Source organism: Taudactylus pleione, unplaced genomic scaffold (assembly GCF_031769625.1).
Source record: "Taudactylus pleione unplaced genomic scaffold, aTauple2 ptg001343l, whole genome shotgun sequence".
NCBI classification, from domain to species: Eukaryota; Metazoa; Chordata; class Amphibia; order Anura; family Myobatrachidae; genus Taudactylus; species Taudactylus pleione.
The window spans coordinates 317330-331790 of record NW_028285743.1 but is presented as its reverse complement, the minus strand read 5'-3'; the positions used below and the strand labels follow the sequence as shown (position 1 = coordinate 331790).

Sequence of the window (14461 nt, the reverse complement as noted above, 5' to 3'; positions counted from 1 at the left end):
TGAAAAACACCTTTAATGTTTAAACACAGATATAGACACCTATTTTGATTACTTATTTCTCAAATATAAAAATCTCATACAAAAAGTAGATGTTCATTTAATAAACTAAAATAGCTGTAGAGGAAGAGGATACAAAAATAAAATAAAATGACGATAAACTTTCAAGTGAATGTAGCACAAGTAACTGCTCGAAAACTTCCATTATAAAAGAAAATAAAAATATGCTAATTTCTCGCTGTCCCTATTGTAAGTCTGTAAACCGCTCTCAGAGCAGCCTGTATCAACCCTACAAACCATAGAAACAGCAGTAGCATTTTTCCAAAAAAATTCACATTTATTTACTGTCAAACAGGTGTTAATCTTTACATTGGATATTAGTAATGGGCTCTTATTAACAGCTGAGGTTTAAAATAAAAAGAAAATGAATAAAATAAATGAAATTTTCACTGAAAATGTACACATTGCTTTAATTATAAAATAAATTAATGGCAAAACATAGGCAGAAAATCATGGAGTAATATACCGGACTGTTATTAAAAAAAATAAAAAAATTAAAACCGAAAAAAAAATAAAAAATAAAATATATATATATAGCTCAAACAGGCACCACTTGTTTCAGAATTCAAATGAGTAGCTAGTGCCAATAATCCCTGTTAAGTAATCTGCCCGATTTCTCTAAGACTTGTGCAATTAACAGCAATATTGGCTCCTGAATATACAATAAATGTATGTAAAAAAATGCATTTGGCATCAAATAAAAAAGAAAAAAAAAATCTTTAGTTGGCCAAACTTTATGAAAAAGGCAATAATAGATAGGATTTGCCTCATTTAATACCACAATAAACAAGCATGTATGGGAGGGGAAAAAAAAGCCTTGTGTAATAGAGATTTTCACAATATTTTCTTTCAATCTTTCAAACTGATTTAAAATCAACAATTATATTTCAAGTTGAACAGAAATGTATTTCACCCTAGCAATAGATCAAAATATAATTTATTTTACCATTATTTTTTTTCCATGATAACAGTTCATTGTACATTTGAGAAAACATATGAAATAAGGCCAGTGGCTTGATTGCTAGTGGTTAGACATGTTTTTAATCTTAATGAAAAGGATCTGCAGTGACCTGCAAAGCAGGGGGGAGGAAAAAAAAAAAAACTACAAAAAAAAATAAAAAATCAAAAAACCAAAAACATCCCGCAGACTACTCAGAAACAGTATGGTACAGTAAATCTATCCCACAGGATTTCGGTGCCTACATCTTGTATATAATACAATGCAGGCCTCACAAAATGGCAGCCATATTTACAAATCAGGTTCTGGAGCTGCTGCAGAAAATGGCAGATTCACCAATTTATTTATTTTTTCCCCAAAGTCTGTACTCAGCAGCAGCAGATATTTTAAATACCATGTTGGTACCTCTTTGCTTTGTAACAAATAATTTTAGTATAATCTGTGTATATACAAAGTTTATTTTTTTTAATTTTATTTATTTATAAAAAAAAAAATTCACAGAACTGAAAAAGTCCGTCACTCTCCGGCACAGTGAAGAGTTGTGATTCTTATTAGGCTGCCAATCACAAATAAGTTGGCCTCAGTTGAATGAACTCGAGTCTTTTAATACCTGCATGAGCCATTTTCACTCCAAAAAATCTCATATTAAAGACTTGTGACTAGTTGCATTTGTCCTTCTCTGACATCACCCTCTGGAACGCATCCTTCTTTGTTTATGGGTATAATATAACCGTCGCTATTACCCCTGCTTATCTGGTAGTACATTTGAAGATGGTGTCCAGCTCCAAGATTTGGCATGCTTTTGTAGTAAACATCTTCATTTTCACTCTTCCTTGAGGGTGATAAATCCTCTACCACGTCAGGGCTACTATCTGGGTAAGGAGAGTCCCGTAGGTTGGGCATACTAGTGTAAAGGGAGTCTCTGTTTGGGGATTGAAGATTGTCTTCAGCCTCGGAGGTTAACTGTGACACATAGCTGTCCGTTCCTTCAGTCTTCACTTTTTTCTGCGGGTGGTACAGAAGAGAGTGAGTCCGTTGCGGAATGAGCGGCGCCTCTAATTCTTTGTGATGAAGTTCCAGCCCGTGGTTGTCGCCGTGCATTAAGGAGGAAGCGTCAGCAACAATGGCATCGTCTTCGCTGCTGCTTCCCCCGATAACAGTTTTGACAGGCAGGGTTCTCTCCAGGTTGTGGTTCTTGCTACTGCACCGCAGGTTGTTGTGCACTAGTTCTGAAATGATCATCTTTTCAAATGCTGTATCATTCAGACTTAGTCCACAGTCTACAACTTGCACTCCGTCACTATAGTCCCCGTTCCGTAGAGAGTAACTGTTGTTAAAGTTACCATTTAGCGGTAGAGTATCCATGGCACTTGAATCCCTGGCATTGTTCAGTGAATGTCCTGAAACAGAAAAGAGGAAGTGTTTAGGGAACATTTTGTTAATTTGGCTATTTCTTGTTTTCAGATAAAAAGACTTAATGTAGTCTAGGACAAAGTATTCGGAGATAATAATTACTCCCTAACAGTTTGGAATGCTAAAGAATCTTCTGCATCAATTTAAAAATCCTACTCATCAGTTTAGAATCTTCCGTGTCAATTTAGAATGCGCTGTGTCAATTTAGAATGCGCTGTGTCAATTTAGAATGCGCTGTGTCAATTTAGAATGCGCTGTGTCAATTTAGAATGCGCTGTGTCAATTTAGAATGCGTTGTGTCAATTTAGAATGCGCTGTTCTCTAACATATCCAATTGTAATTAATTGCACACCTTTTCAGGGAATCATAGATTCTACAGTTTAGCACATATTAGAGAACATATAAGTGTTAGAATTGGTCGCTCCATGCTCTTGCATATCTAATGCAAACATTTGATTACATATATTAATCGAAAAATGCCACAAAATGATTTGTCCTAAACAACACTAAATAAATATATATACAAAAAAAATATATATATACTGAATACGAAAACAGAAAATCAAAGGCAAATGTACAACATAAACCAACAAACCAGCAAGCAACTAATTCAACCATGTTTCTAATGTTTCCCTTTTCTGGGGTGCAAATGAAAAACAAAAAAACAAACAAAAATAAATAAAAAAAATGGAAAATGGACAAATACATAAGACGATATGAGAAACACAGAAAGCCACCTTTCACACTAGAGGCAAAAATGTCCCACAAGCATCACCCACAAGATGACGGAGCAGGTGGAATGACTCACTGTGTACCACTCACATTATGTCTGTCTGCTCAGGCTATCTGGGCTAAGTGTAGCTGATATATAAAAGAAAGTAAAATGATTTATTGCAACAAGATGGATTACTGGGTTTCTCAGCAACTTATTAAGAGCAAGGGTTCAGCAAATGAGATTACTAGCAATAACAGCCTCTCTTTCTGGTTAATGTTGGTTCACTAATGTTGCATCCGCCAGCAACGCCCCCAGGCTTTTAAAAGTCAGAGTTTGCCAGCAGCCCTGCAGTCTGCATCAGTGATACTGCGGAATGAACCCACGCTGGGTAATTAAAGAGTTAAAGCCCTGGGTGAGCATTGGGCATGAAGGTCAAAATGCAGAAATGCTGGGAATTTCTGTAAGCATGGTTCACAGAAATTAACCAAATAAATATCAGATGCAGAATGAAGACGACGCCTCTGCCATGCTGTCTCATGTACGAGGTCTACTGGATTATGTGTGAAGGAATGGTCTCCTTATGAAGACATGCTGTGCAGACAATTATGATGCATGATACACATTAATTTATTAAATAAAAATGGAGAGAAAAAAATAAAAAAAAAATATTACAATTTGGATTTAAGATGGATATTCACTTGAGTAACAGATATGAGTAAGGAAACGAAAGTGCTTTGTTTTATTTGGATTGGAAACAGCCTGCCCACTGTGAAGCTGCTGCATAATATGCAAGGCTTGGAGGAGATCGGGACAATACGCAACATGGCTGCTATGAAAAATCTTCGCTTAAGGCTGCAGCCTATTAGCAAGGCACTAAACCGAAAATGCAAATTGGCTCATGAGAAAGAGATAGCTGTAACATTCAGAAATATATCACGAAAAACTACGTTTTATAAGGTTTTAGTGATATGGCCGTCTTTAAGGGTGAAGCATTTTTTTCCAATGCATGCCATACTTCTTTTAGGATATAAAGCCTATTTAAATGCCGTACTGGAATTTAGTGATCCTAAAACGGCAAATGGTGGAGGCCGTAAAGTTTGTGTGGTTGAAGTACTCAAAACTGCTAAAGCTCTATCACAGTATAAAAAACTTTTCTTCATTACCGAAGAAATCTTGCTTTGGGTGACAGCGTACAACAGTCACACAGATCTCGAATTAAAATATTATAAACCATTTAAAATATTTTAGGTCTTATTGTGATAAACTGTTACATTTACGAATGTTACATAAGTCTTTTCATTTTGCATCAATTTGTCTTTAGAGGTTCATCTGCCTTTTAATTTTTGATATAACTTTTTTTTTCTCCAGTGTGAAGTCATTGTGATTAGGGGTTACTTGGGAATTAAAGTATATAATTAAACACAAACAAAGCCAATCAATAAGATTAAAATAAATCAAATTCTTCACCGTGCAGATTTCAAGGTGTGCAAAATCAATGACTGGATTGATGGGTGTTGCTAAACAGGCTATTCTTAATATACAACCACATGTGATCATTGCTCACAGAACAGAGATTTGTATTTTTTTTTTTTTTTTTTTAAGTCTTAGCAATTATGGCAACACAATTTTTTTCTTTAAATTAAGGTTGACTCGCGAAACAGTGACAATAATTTCCCCCCTCTTACAGCGCACATGGTGAAGTCTACGCTGCGTCTAACAAATGAGAAACGTTTTAGTTCATTAGAAGAGTTATATTTCTGCTTGTGACCAGGTAATTCACTCAAAGTCTTTCCTTAGCCTGTAGCAAGATTACTGTGGGAATGTGGGGATGATAAAAGCAAATAAAAACATTTCTGCTTGACAGCACTTCCTTTAAAACAGCAAATTATTTCAGCATTGCAAATATATTACCAACTGAGATTGCAGTATTTCCATTGCTGTTATCCAAATGTAGACAAAAAAAAGTCCAGATTCAATTTTGAAATTAATATTACTATGCCTTTGTGAACCACTTGCCCGCTGAGTCTAGTTCATGATTGATATTAATGTTTTAAATGTGCCTTTTGAAAAACCATGCTGAAAAAATTTACATTTGGTAGGCAAAGTTAAGTTTTACTCCCATACTTGTCTCTCTGTAGCTCGCTAGAGGAAAGCGGAAGTCAGGAAAAAAAAAAACAAAGAAAAAAAACGAGAAAACAGAAAGGACAGACTAACGTTAAAATTGGTTACGCACTTTGTATTAGCAGAACAATTAATGAAAATAAAAACCTGTCATCTATGAATAAATCTATAACAAACAGACACTTAACACTAACGTAACTTCAAATGAGTCATTGTATATATGTATATAGATATATATCACCTAAACAAAAAAAAAAATACAAAAACAAAAATAGCAAAATAGCTTTTTAGGATACTGCTCTAGACATTACAGTTTACAGACCGGCATAAAGCTGCACTATACTATAGTTTGCGCCGGTACGGAATCAGTTCCGCGTCTTTACTAATCCTAACCAACAAGCTAATATTCCGCAAAGCTATTACTGCGCCTAGTAGGATAGAGAGCTGTACCTCTACGGGATAAATATCTTGAAGATGGACTCTTGGACCTTGTGGTGTCAGTCCTGAAATAGTATATTAAGATTTATGCCACCTGTGTTAAAAACATGGATAATTATAAATACTGGTAACAATGCTATAATATAGTGCAGTTTTAAAAGGCCGGCATAGGCAGAGCTGCAAATCTGTTAATACGTAGGACAGAATAAAAAAAAGAATTGCATGTCCGTAAGTTTATCTGCGGTGAGTGAGAGAGAATAGTAAATTAAAAAGAAGCACACCTGGTGGGTTAAACACAGGAGCAGCAGGGGTATTACATACAACAGTTTCGGCGAGCAATGTGTTATAGGGGTTGTTAGTGCCGTGGGGTCGAAGAAGAGGGTTTGTTAGTAGATAATTGCCAGTCATTCCTAAGGTAAAAAGGAAAAAAAAATTAAATAAAGACATCAGATCTCATTGCAATAAAAAAAAATTAAAAAAAAAAAATTATTCCTATAGGTTTTGTGTCGACGACAAGCCCTATGCTTGCCAAATATAATTTTGGGATTATATTTGAACAGCTAATTTGTAGAAGAACGTGGAAGATTGCTTCAAAATTTTACAAATTTACAGGTGCTTTCAAAAATTCCCCAACGTAAACACTATCCAAGAGTGACATTTAATAATTTACACAGAATTACTGTTGGACAAGAAGGGTAATTAAAGGCACAGAAACCTATGTAACGTTCCAAGATACTGTCGCTTAAACAAAACTCTTAAACCTTTCTGCTTGTGACGAGGGAATTCTACGCTTAATGAATATTTTAGCAGTGGGGCAATCCCTAATGGAAACATCTGTTATTAAAGTATGGTTAAAAATAAATCATAGAAAAAAGGGAAAAACAAAACAAAACAGAACAAAAAAATAAAGACAAAACATGAACACAGCAAGATACAATTTGCCACAAAAGAAAACAGACACAGCTTATGCATAAGAGACATGCTGCAGGAGGCGGACAGTTTCTCAAGCACACATTTAGAAATCAAGATAAACGAAAAAAAAAACATGTAATAAGGAATAAAATCAAAGACATCCCATCCGCCAAAACAAATCAATTAGTTGCCTTTAACAAAAATAACCATATCTAGCACAAGAGCATTACATTACACGTATTAAAGTGAATAATTTAAAAAAAAAAAACTAAATGCACTGAACAATTTGTGAAAACAAACTGCAAAATGATAGAAAAGTAATAAAAAATGCACATTATAAAACAAGTTTTCATCATTTATAGAATTGTTGGCAAACTTCTGAGTGGCTTTAACAAGCGGTATCCTCTTTGTAGAGACTCTGTGTAGCATTACAGCTCAAAAACCTTTCCAATGTATAGGCGAAACATATGAAGGATGCAATCTATTTATCTTTTTTGGCAGAAATGATTATATAAATATTATACTATTGTAATTTAGGAGAGGATAGGGAGTCGGCCTGACCTTTAAAGAGCCAGTAATGTGATTCCAACCACGGAAATCCATGGGAATGAATTGCAAAATGAGGCCTGATCAGCATATTGTAAGGCACTGAGGCCACCAGCACCAGGCTCTGTGACTATAATAAAACTTATTAACTATGTCTGAAAACAGACTATAAACTGCAAATAGTCTAATTTTTGCCTAAACCACTGTACAAAACAAGAGGAAAAATTCAGTGATTAAGATTATTGGATGCTTCTACTGAAGTTACATTTCTACGTACAGTAGTGCCAAGCTCTTGACCACTGCGAAGGTGCCCATACACCAGATATTACACGGTGTAGAGCTGAAAATTATTAAATCAAGTTTAGTTATTTGTAGCCATGTTAGTAACTGCCTTCATCCTGTGATATGTGGTACGGTCAACAACTTCCAACCGCACATAATGCAGCAATTGTTCTAGAACAGATCCGGACAATTGGCCTGAGGGAGCCTGGTAGACGCACTGCTTAAGAAATTTACTGCTGGCGCGATGACTTGCAGGGATGACCAAACGCGCCATTTACGGACGCCTTCAAGCCGACTCATTAAAATAGGTTTCATTTTGTAAAGGTAACGTAATTGCAATGCATTTTAAAATGCATAAACTTAGCTTTGATTATATTTCATGTTGTCATTTATTGCCCAGGTTAATAAGTTCATTAATATCTGCAGAAAGCAATACTAAGGGGTATATTTATTAAAGTGCAGGGTTTTTAGAAGTGGAGATGTTGCCCATAGCAACCAATCATATTTTAGCTTTTGTCTTCTAGAAGGTGTCAGATAAATGAAAAGATAGAATCTGATTGGCTGCTATAGGCAACATTTCCACTTCTAAAAACCGGCACTTTAGTTCAGAGAGAGGTGAATTGGAGGAGATGCTCCAGACATTTATTCCTCCCCCTGATTAGAACAGAACACAAGCAAACTGTTCTTTAGCCATTTATTACTGATCGTGATATTCTGGGCTATCTACCCGATCAACGATTTCACCGAAATCATTACGCCTGGAACTACTTTAATACCCTAAACCAGATGAGACCAACATCGTACTGTATCCCGATACTTGCATTTTTGGGTGGTTAAGTAAATGCAAAAACCACCATATCAGAGGGGGGGGGAGGGAACATCTTTCATGCAATAAAAACGGTGCATAACTTTCCAGTAACACTACGGTATTTATTACCTACTTAATTATATCTACTGATATATATCTCTTTGCAATGGTTTTCATTTAATTTTTCTGATTAATTCCAAAACCACATACTTATATTTAACTGTGGTTTAACTAATAAAAGCCTTAAAAATTAAAATATATTAAAGAAAAAAAAAAAAAAAAACACTACATATTTTTGCTATTAATCATATTTGTAAAACACTGACAGCAAAGGCTGTTGGGTAATTACCTTGATTAAGAGTAGAGGTACTGTTTATGTCACCTGAGATAAAGGAAGATTCTGATTGCTTTCTCACTGTGTCATTCCACATCCTTCGAATCCGGCTCTGTCAGCATAAACAGGAGAATTAATGTTTGGATATCAGTCCGGAACAAGTGGCAGTTTTGGCACTCTGCGCAATTAGGCAACTGAAATTATTATATAGCAATTATATTAGCTGCAGTTAAAACCACGGAGCATGCTAATTGATTACCGTGGAATAAGTTTAAGAGCAAAAAATAATATCAAGTAAATCTAAAGACGTGCAGGAAATATTTAAAAGCGAATCAATTCCGTGAAAAGACAGCAAAACATGTATTCGCCGTCTAGATCAGTGTAATGAGAAGACAATTAGTGTATCTGAACGGTAAGTCTCCAAAGAGTTGCTATAAATAAGGTTAATTAAAATTGCTGTCAGCTTCTGTTACCTGGGTGCCAGAGGAATATCGCGCGCTGGTCCTCGCCGTTGACGCTTTCACCACGCTGTGGGGGCTCTCAGTCGGGAGGCCGCCGCAGCAGTAGGTGTGGCGGAAGCACTTGCTGTATTCTTTGCGCACCTGTGGAAGGAGCAGGCTTGTAAAGCAGGTCCGAGAGCGATGCAGAAAACTAGGTTCTCATCTAGTGCTGCTTAATGGCTTTCATACATCAGACCATTGATTTACAGCGGTAGAGTCAACAATAGCAGCAGCTGACATTTTTGGAGAACTTAATTAGCTTCTGTTTTGAGCAGCGGCTCTCTAGGGTCATAAAGAAATAAAGTTTCTTTTCATTAACCAAAACTTTTGCCTGAACTGCGATTGACAGGTTCAGACAAAAGCTATAATTTAGGCTGGAATAACCACAAGGCTGAAATCACACATACATATATAATAAAAAAAGACGATCGGAATCTCTAAGTAATGACACACAAGTCGTTCAATCAGTCCAGATTAGAGGACCCCTTAGTCACTGGCCTAAAAAAAATACGCTTTTACTAGTGTTCTCTACAACTTCTCCCCACCCAAACTACAGGCTCTGGTGACCACACCACATGTGAGATACAATGGCCTTTGTTGGGTCACTGGACTCGTGAGACCCAATGGTAGCCCGGCCTGGACAATATTTGGATTCTGCGTAAATGACTGCTGGCTGGCGAGGCCAGACGGGTCCTGTTGTATAAGATTGCCCGGAGAGGCAATGGTCATCTAAGCCTGTCCGCAGCGAGAGAGAGGCAGCTCGCTTTGAGCAGGACGATTAAGAGATTGTTCTCCTGCTCAGAATTTGAGCTGGAACCATAATGGATATTAACTGCCTCAAAACATCATAAAACTAGGACAATACCAATCAAAACGGTATTTTGTCCAAATAACCCTGGCTGGCCGGACAAGCTCCCCTTATACCTATATTGCTAGGAATGTACATTATCTATCTGTACTGCACATCCCTCTGTCATTACTGGTAAATTACAGCTTGCTCGGAGCGGACAGGAACGCAGCGCTATCATCTTGTCAGCTCAGAAACATAATAGTCTTCACTTTCACAATTCTATTTCAATTTGGTGACCGGCTAGCAATAATGGAATAAAAAAAAAAAATATATAAAAAAAAGAGCCGATAAAACATGCAGACAAGGACAGGGCAATACTGGGAAACTTTTACACCTTCAAATACATCATTTGTTTGGCTAAAACCTGAAAACGCTCTTAACACAGGGTGTCAAAGTGACACCAAAGACCCGCGAACGCCGTTAATAGGCAGGAGAACAGGCGGAGCGCCGCTGTTGTAACAGAAAATATGCTACATGAAGTCAGGGACAGTCTAATCTCAGTATTATTCCTACACCCTCGGATATAAAGGCATTTCACATTCCACAGGCAATATCACTAAAACTGCATATTTATTATCATTTAAGTGAATAATGCCAACACAATCTGTCCGCGGTCTCCATTAGCCAAGGAAACTGAGTCACACTTCGACCGATTTATTTATGAGAGAGTATATATTACCGTCTTACAGGGAATATGTGCGTCACACCTCAACGCTCGAGAGTCGCAATGTGGAAGGAAGCGGCTCGGCGGAGGAGGCCGACGCCACTTGGAAGATGAGTTGAAATGTCAGCATAGTAAATGCACATGCATTACGCAATAGGAAATATCATGGAGATACAGAACTTGGTGACAGATTATCTTTAACTGTGGCGCAATAAATATTCACCCTGATACTGATACACGCACATAAATCTGCGGAAGACTTAATAACTCTCTACATTACACAGCAGACCTCTTACACATTGGCTGTGTCCTTGCATCATTAATCACAGTAATACTCAGGTTGCCGATTCCTATTCTGTTGGCAGGGATAGCCGACCACAAACATACCACTAACGGCCCATTACCAACTGCGCTTATTTTCATGTGGAGCAGGCACGCATGTTATTTGCGCTGCATGAAAAATACACATGGGTTAGAGGCATGAAGCGAGGGACACAACTGGTTAGGCCGAGATAAACCTACATGTCTGTAGGAGACAGTAAACCAGCAGCCTCCGTATGATGCTGAACTTACCGTACACAAATATTATTTCTCATTAAAGGCACCTAGAAGGCATATACTGTAGTATACCAACAGTAGTTACAATTGAGCACCAATTGTAGTATAATAATTGTGACTTGGAGCTATCAGATGTGTATTATTGAGACACAGCAGGAGGTTGCAATCAGATCTGCCACAGATAAACACATCGAGCCTTTGTTCCCTAAAATTATTTGAAAGTGGAACATTATTTTTTAGGCAGATTTGTTTCCTTTTGCCCAGAGTTCAGCTCATTTTACGACTACAGGTCAACTAATCCTCACGCATTACATATAACTGTATCTACCCAGCTGATGTGTATGCGCCACTGGCCATACATGGCTGGTCCGGCCACTGACTATTGTCCTTCAATTTGGCGAGCCCTTGGTTCTACCAGCCGGACCACTGCTGATTCCACTGTAGTTTGCTACTAAGGGACACATCACATTGGCCAAATGCTATCTGCGGTAATATTTCAACTGCATTTGAGAGGATTAATATTCAGCCCATTACCAACTGTTTCATCGGGCCAACTGCTCAACACTGGTGTGTCATTGGCCCAATTTCCCAACACCAACTGGGTCATCGGGCCAATTGCTCAACACCAGCTGTTTCATCTGGCCAACTGCTCAACACTGGTGTGTCATTGGTCCAATTTCCCAACACCAAATGGGTCATCAGGCCAACAGCCCAACACCAACTGGGTCATCGGGCCAACTGCTCAACACTGGTGTGTCATTGGTCCAATTTCCCAACACCAACTGGGTCATCAGGCCAACAGCTCAACACCAACTGGGTCATCAGGCCAACAGCCCAACACTGGTGTGTCATCAGGCCAATAGCCCAACACCGGCTTCATCATCAGGCCAATTTCCCAACACCGACTGGGTCATCGGCCCAATTGCCCAACACCAGCTGCGTCTTTGGCCCAATTGCCCAACACCAGCTGCGTCTTTGGCCCAATTGCCCAACACCAGCTGCGTCTTTGGCCCAATTGCCCAACACCAGCTGCGTCTTTGGCCCAATTGCCCAACACCAGCTGCGTCTTTGGCCCAATTGCCCAACACCAGCTGCGTCTTTGGCCCAATTGCCCAACACCAGCTGCGTCTTTGGCCCAATTGCCCAACACCAGCTGCGTCTTTGGCCCAATTGCCCAACACCAGCTGCGTCTTTGGCCCAATTGCCCAACACCAGCTGCATCTTTGGCTCAATTGCCTATGTCAACAAAATTGTAAATGACTATGGTAACATATATACATTATATAATTATTATATCAATGGACACATTCACTATATGAAATGCTAAATCCATAGCTGTATTTCAGTACTTTACGTGTCAGTGTGTTTGTGGACTTACTTTTTTCTGAAGGGCACAGTGGAATATAAAAATAAACATCCCCTGGAAGGCGTTGAACACTGTGAACAGGTACGTCATCACAACCGTCTCCTCATTGATGAATAATAGACCAAAAGACCACGTAAGACCGAGCAGACACAGGAGAGCAAATGCACCAAGTACCCAGGACCTGGAAACAGACATGAGAACATCAGCGGCCCTGAGCGAAGTTATAAGCGACTGACACATACAGGGAACAATTGTGATGATGATTCCCTTCCAGTCTATAATTGTGTGGGCCGGTTCATAATCGGCGTAAAACAATGCAGAGTTTATGATGCGCGATGGTGACTTCATCCAAGAAACACTGTAACCGCAAATACAGCAGCTCAAGATGGTCAGTCTGCATTGTCCCAGCATTACACCGAGAATCTCCTCCTTAATTTCAGCAAATTCAGGTATTTAAAAGATTAATCAGGGAAATGTTTATAATCGATATATTACCAGTCGTTTATATGTAGCGCCTTTACAGGCTGGGCGCTCAATGACATTTTGCACGCACATGTGTTTCTCAGTTTGGCGCAGCGAGCAAATGAAGGCACAAAGAAATATAAAAAAATTGCTACATTTTATATTAGAATTGACTTACATTAAAAAAATGCTACTTTTCACATTCAAAAATACAAATCTCATTGTATATTGCCCTGAATTCTATCCGGCTTTACTAAACTACAACTGTATTACGTATTCCTGTTATGTTTTCTGGCTCCTGTTCCTAAGGTGCAAAAATAAAGTTGCTATATTCCTCATTCCCTTACGTGAAATCACCAGCAGTCAGTGCAACCGCTCAGTTGTTGCATTAGCGATACGACTGATGGCGTAATTCTGTAAAGAGACTCCGGCGAGAATCTCGGCGCGGCTACGATGAATGAGCCCATGGCACGCTAAATGGTGCTATTTGCTGTGAATTTAGCAATCTGTACATATAGTACAAAAGGGTTTATTCAGAGCTGGACGCAAAGGCTATGACGGACGCAGATCGAGCGATTGTTTGACATCGCACATGCGTATAAGCCGCGCTGCCAGTGCGTAGCGATCACATTGCGCCTATGGACGCACAGAGGAATTCATCACAAAGTGAGTGACGGGCTGTCAGCGTTTGGGGGTGGTCTGCAAAAGGCAGGCGTATCCGTCGTTTGAACGCCGTTTCATGGGCGTGCGTAAATTAGACCATGCGATCTTCTAAGCAGCTGTGTGTGTCAGGAGAGATCCCCTGCCGCAAGGGGCAAGATGGCTGCTCGATGTGTATCGATGTTAACGATATTTACGCACATCGTACGCCAATGAGAAGGCAGCAGTGGGAGCCTTTATATGCTCGGTTAAGCTTTGCAACCATTAGCACATTTGCGTACGAGATCGCATTAGCGTCCGTCTGAATCAGGCCCAGTGTAACTGGTGCTCATCTAGCTTTAGCGCTCGTACATCACTCATGCGCGATCGCCAATTGCAAACAATGCCAGAATTTACTGCAGTGACCTTCGATAAAGTGACGGACAGGAAATCTGCTCAGCAAAGGTAAAATAAAAAGGACTGAAAACCCTGCAATGTCCTGAAACATTTACATAAATAAATTATATATATATATATATATATATATATATACACACACACACATACACCCACACAGTATATACTTGTGAATGTTAGCAGCAGACCTTATGCAAAGCAACTCGATAGCAGAAATGATTTGATAGCTTGTGGTCCCATTTTGGAAGCCCCTCTCTACACACTATTGCACTCATAGGAATTCCGATGGCTTCACTGCCAACCAGTCTAGAATTTGCTTTATACCCAATGATGTCTCATCACAAAAAGCTGAAATGAACACTAAAAACACACTACGTATATAATGAGGCGTGCGTGAGCTGACGGCACAATATGAGAGCGC

The 14461-nt window shown here is 38.8% G+C and overlaps 1 protein-coding gene across 24 annotated transcripts in view; it reads right to left on the bottom strand.

Moving 5' to 3' along the window:
* Positions 1 to 978: 978 nt before the first annotated feature.
* The window catches only part of ADGRL2 (adhesion G protein-coupled receptor L2), a 179679-nt gene continuing 166196 nt past the window's right edge, over positions 979 to 14461 (bottom strand). For 7 of the 24 annotated variants that reach the window (XM_088463313.1, XM_088463320.1, XM_088463319.1 and 4 more), the window contains 6 exons: positions 12535 to 12703; positions 9058 to 9186; positions 8600 to 8696; positions 5984 to 6112; positions 5268 to 5285; positions 979 to 2415 (listed from right to left, as the gene is read on the bottom strand). In XM_088463313.1, coding sequence (XP_088319439.1) covers positions 1661 to 2415; positions 5268 to 5285; positions 5984 to 6112; positions 8600 to 8696; positions 9058 to 9186; positions 12535 to 12703 — 1297 coding nt within the window. In that variant the 3' untranslated portion in view covers positions 979 to 1660. Of the gene's footprint in view, positions 2416 to 3250; positions 3290 to 5233; positions 5286 to 5711; positions 5797 to 5983; positions 6113 to 8599; positions 8697 to 9057; positions 9187 to 12534; positions 12704 to 14461 lie in introns of those variants that run through there. The other 17 variants (XM_088463317.1, XM_088463337.1, XM_088463321.1 and 14 more) reach the window with 9 other exon arrangements.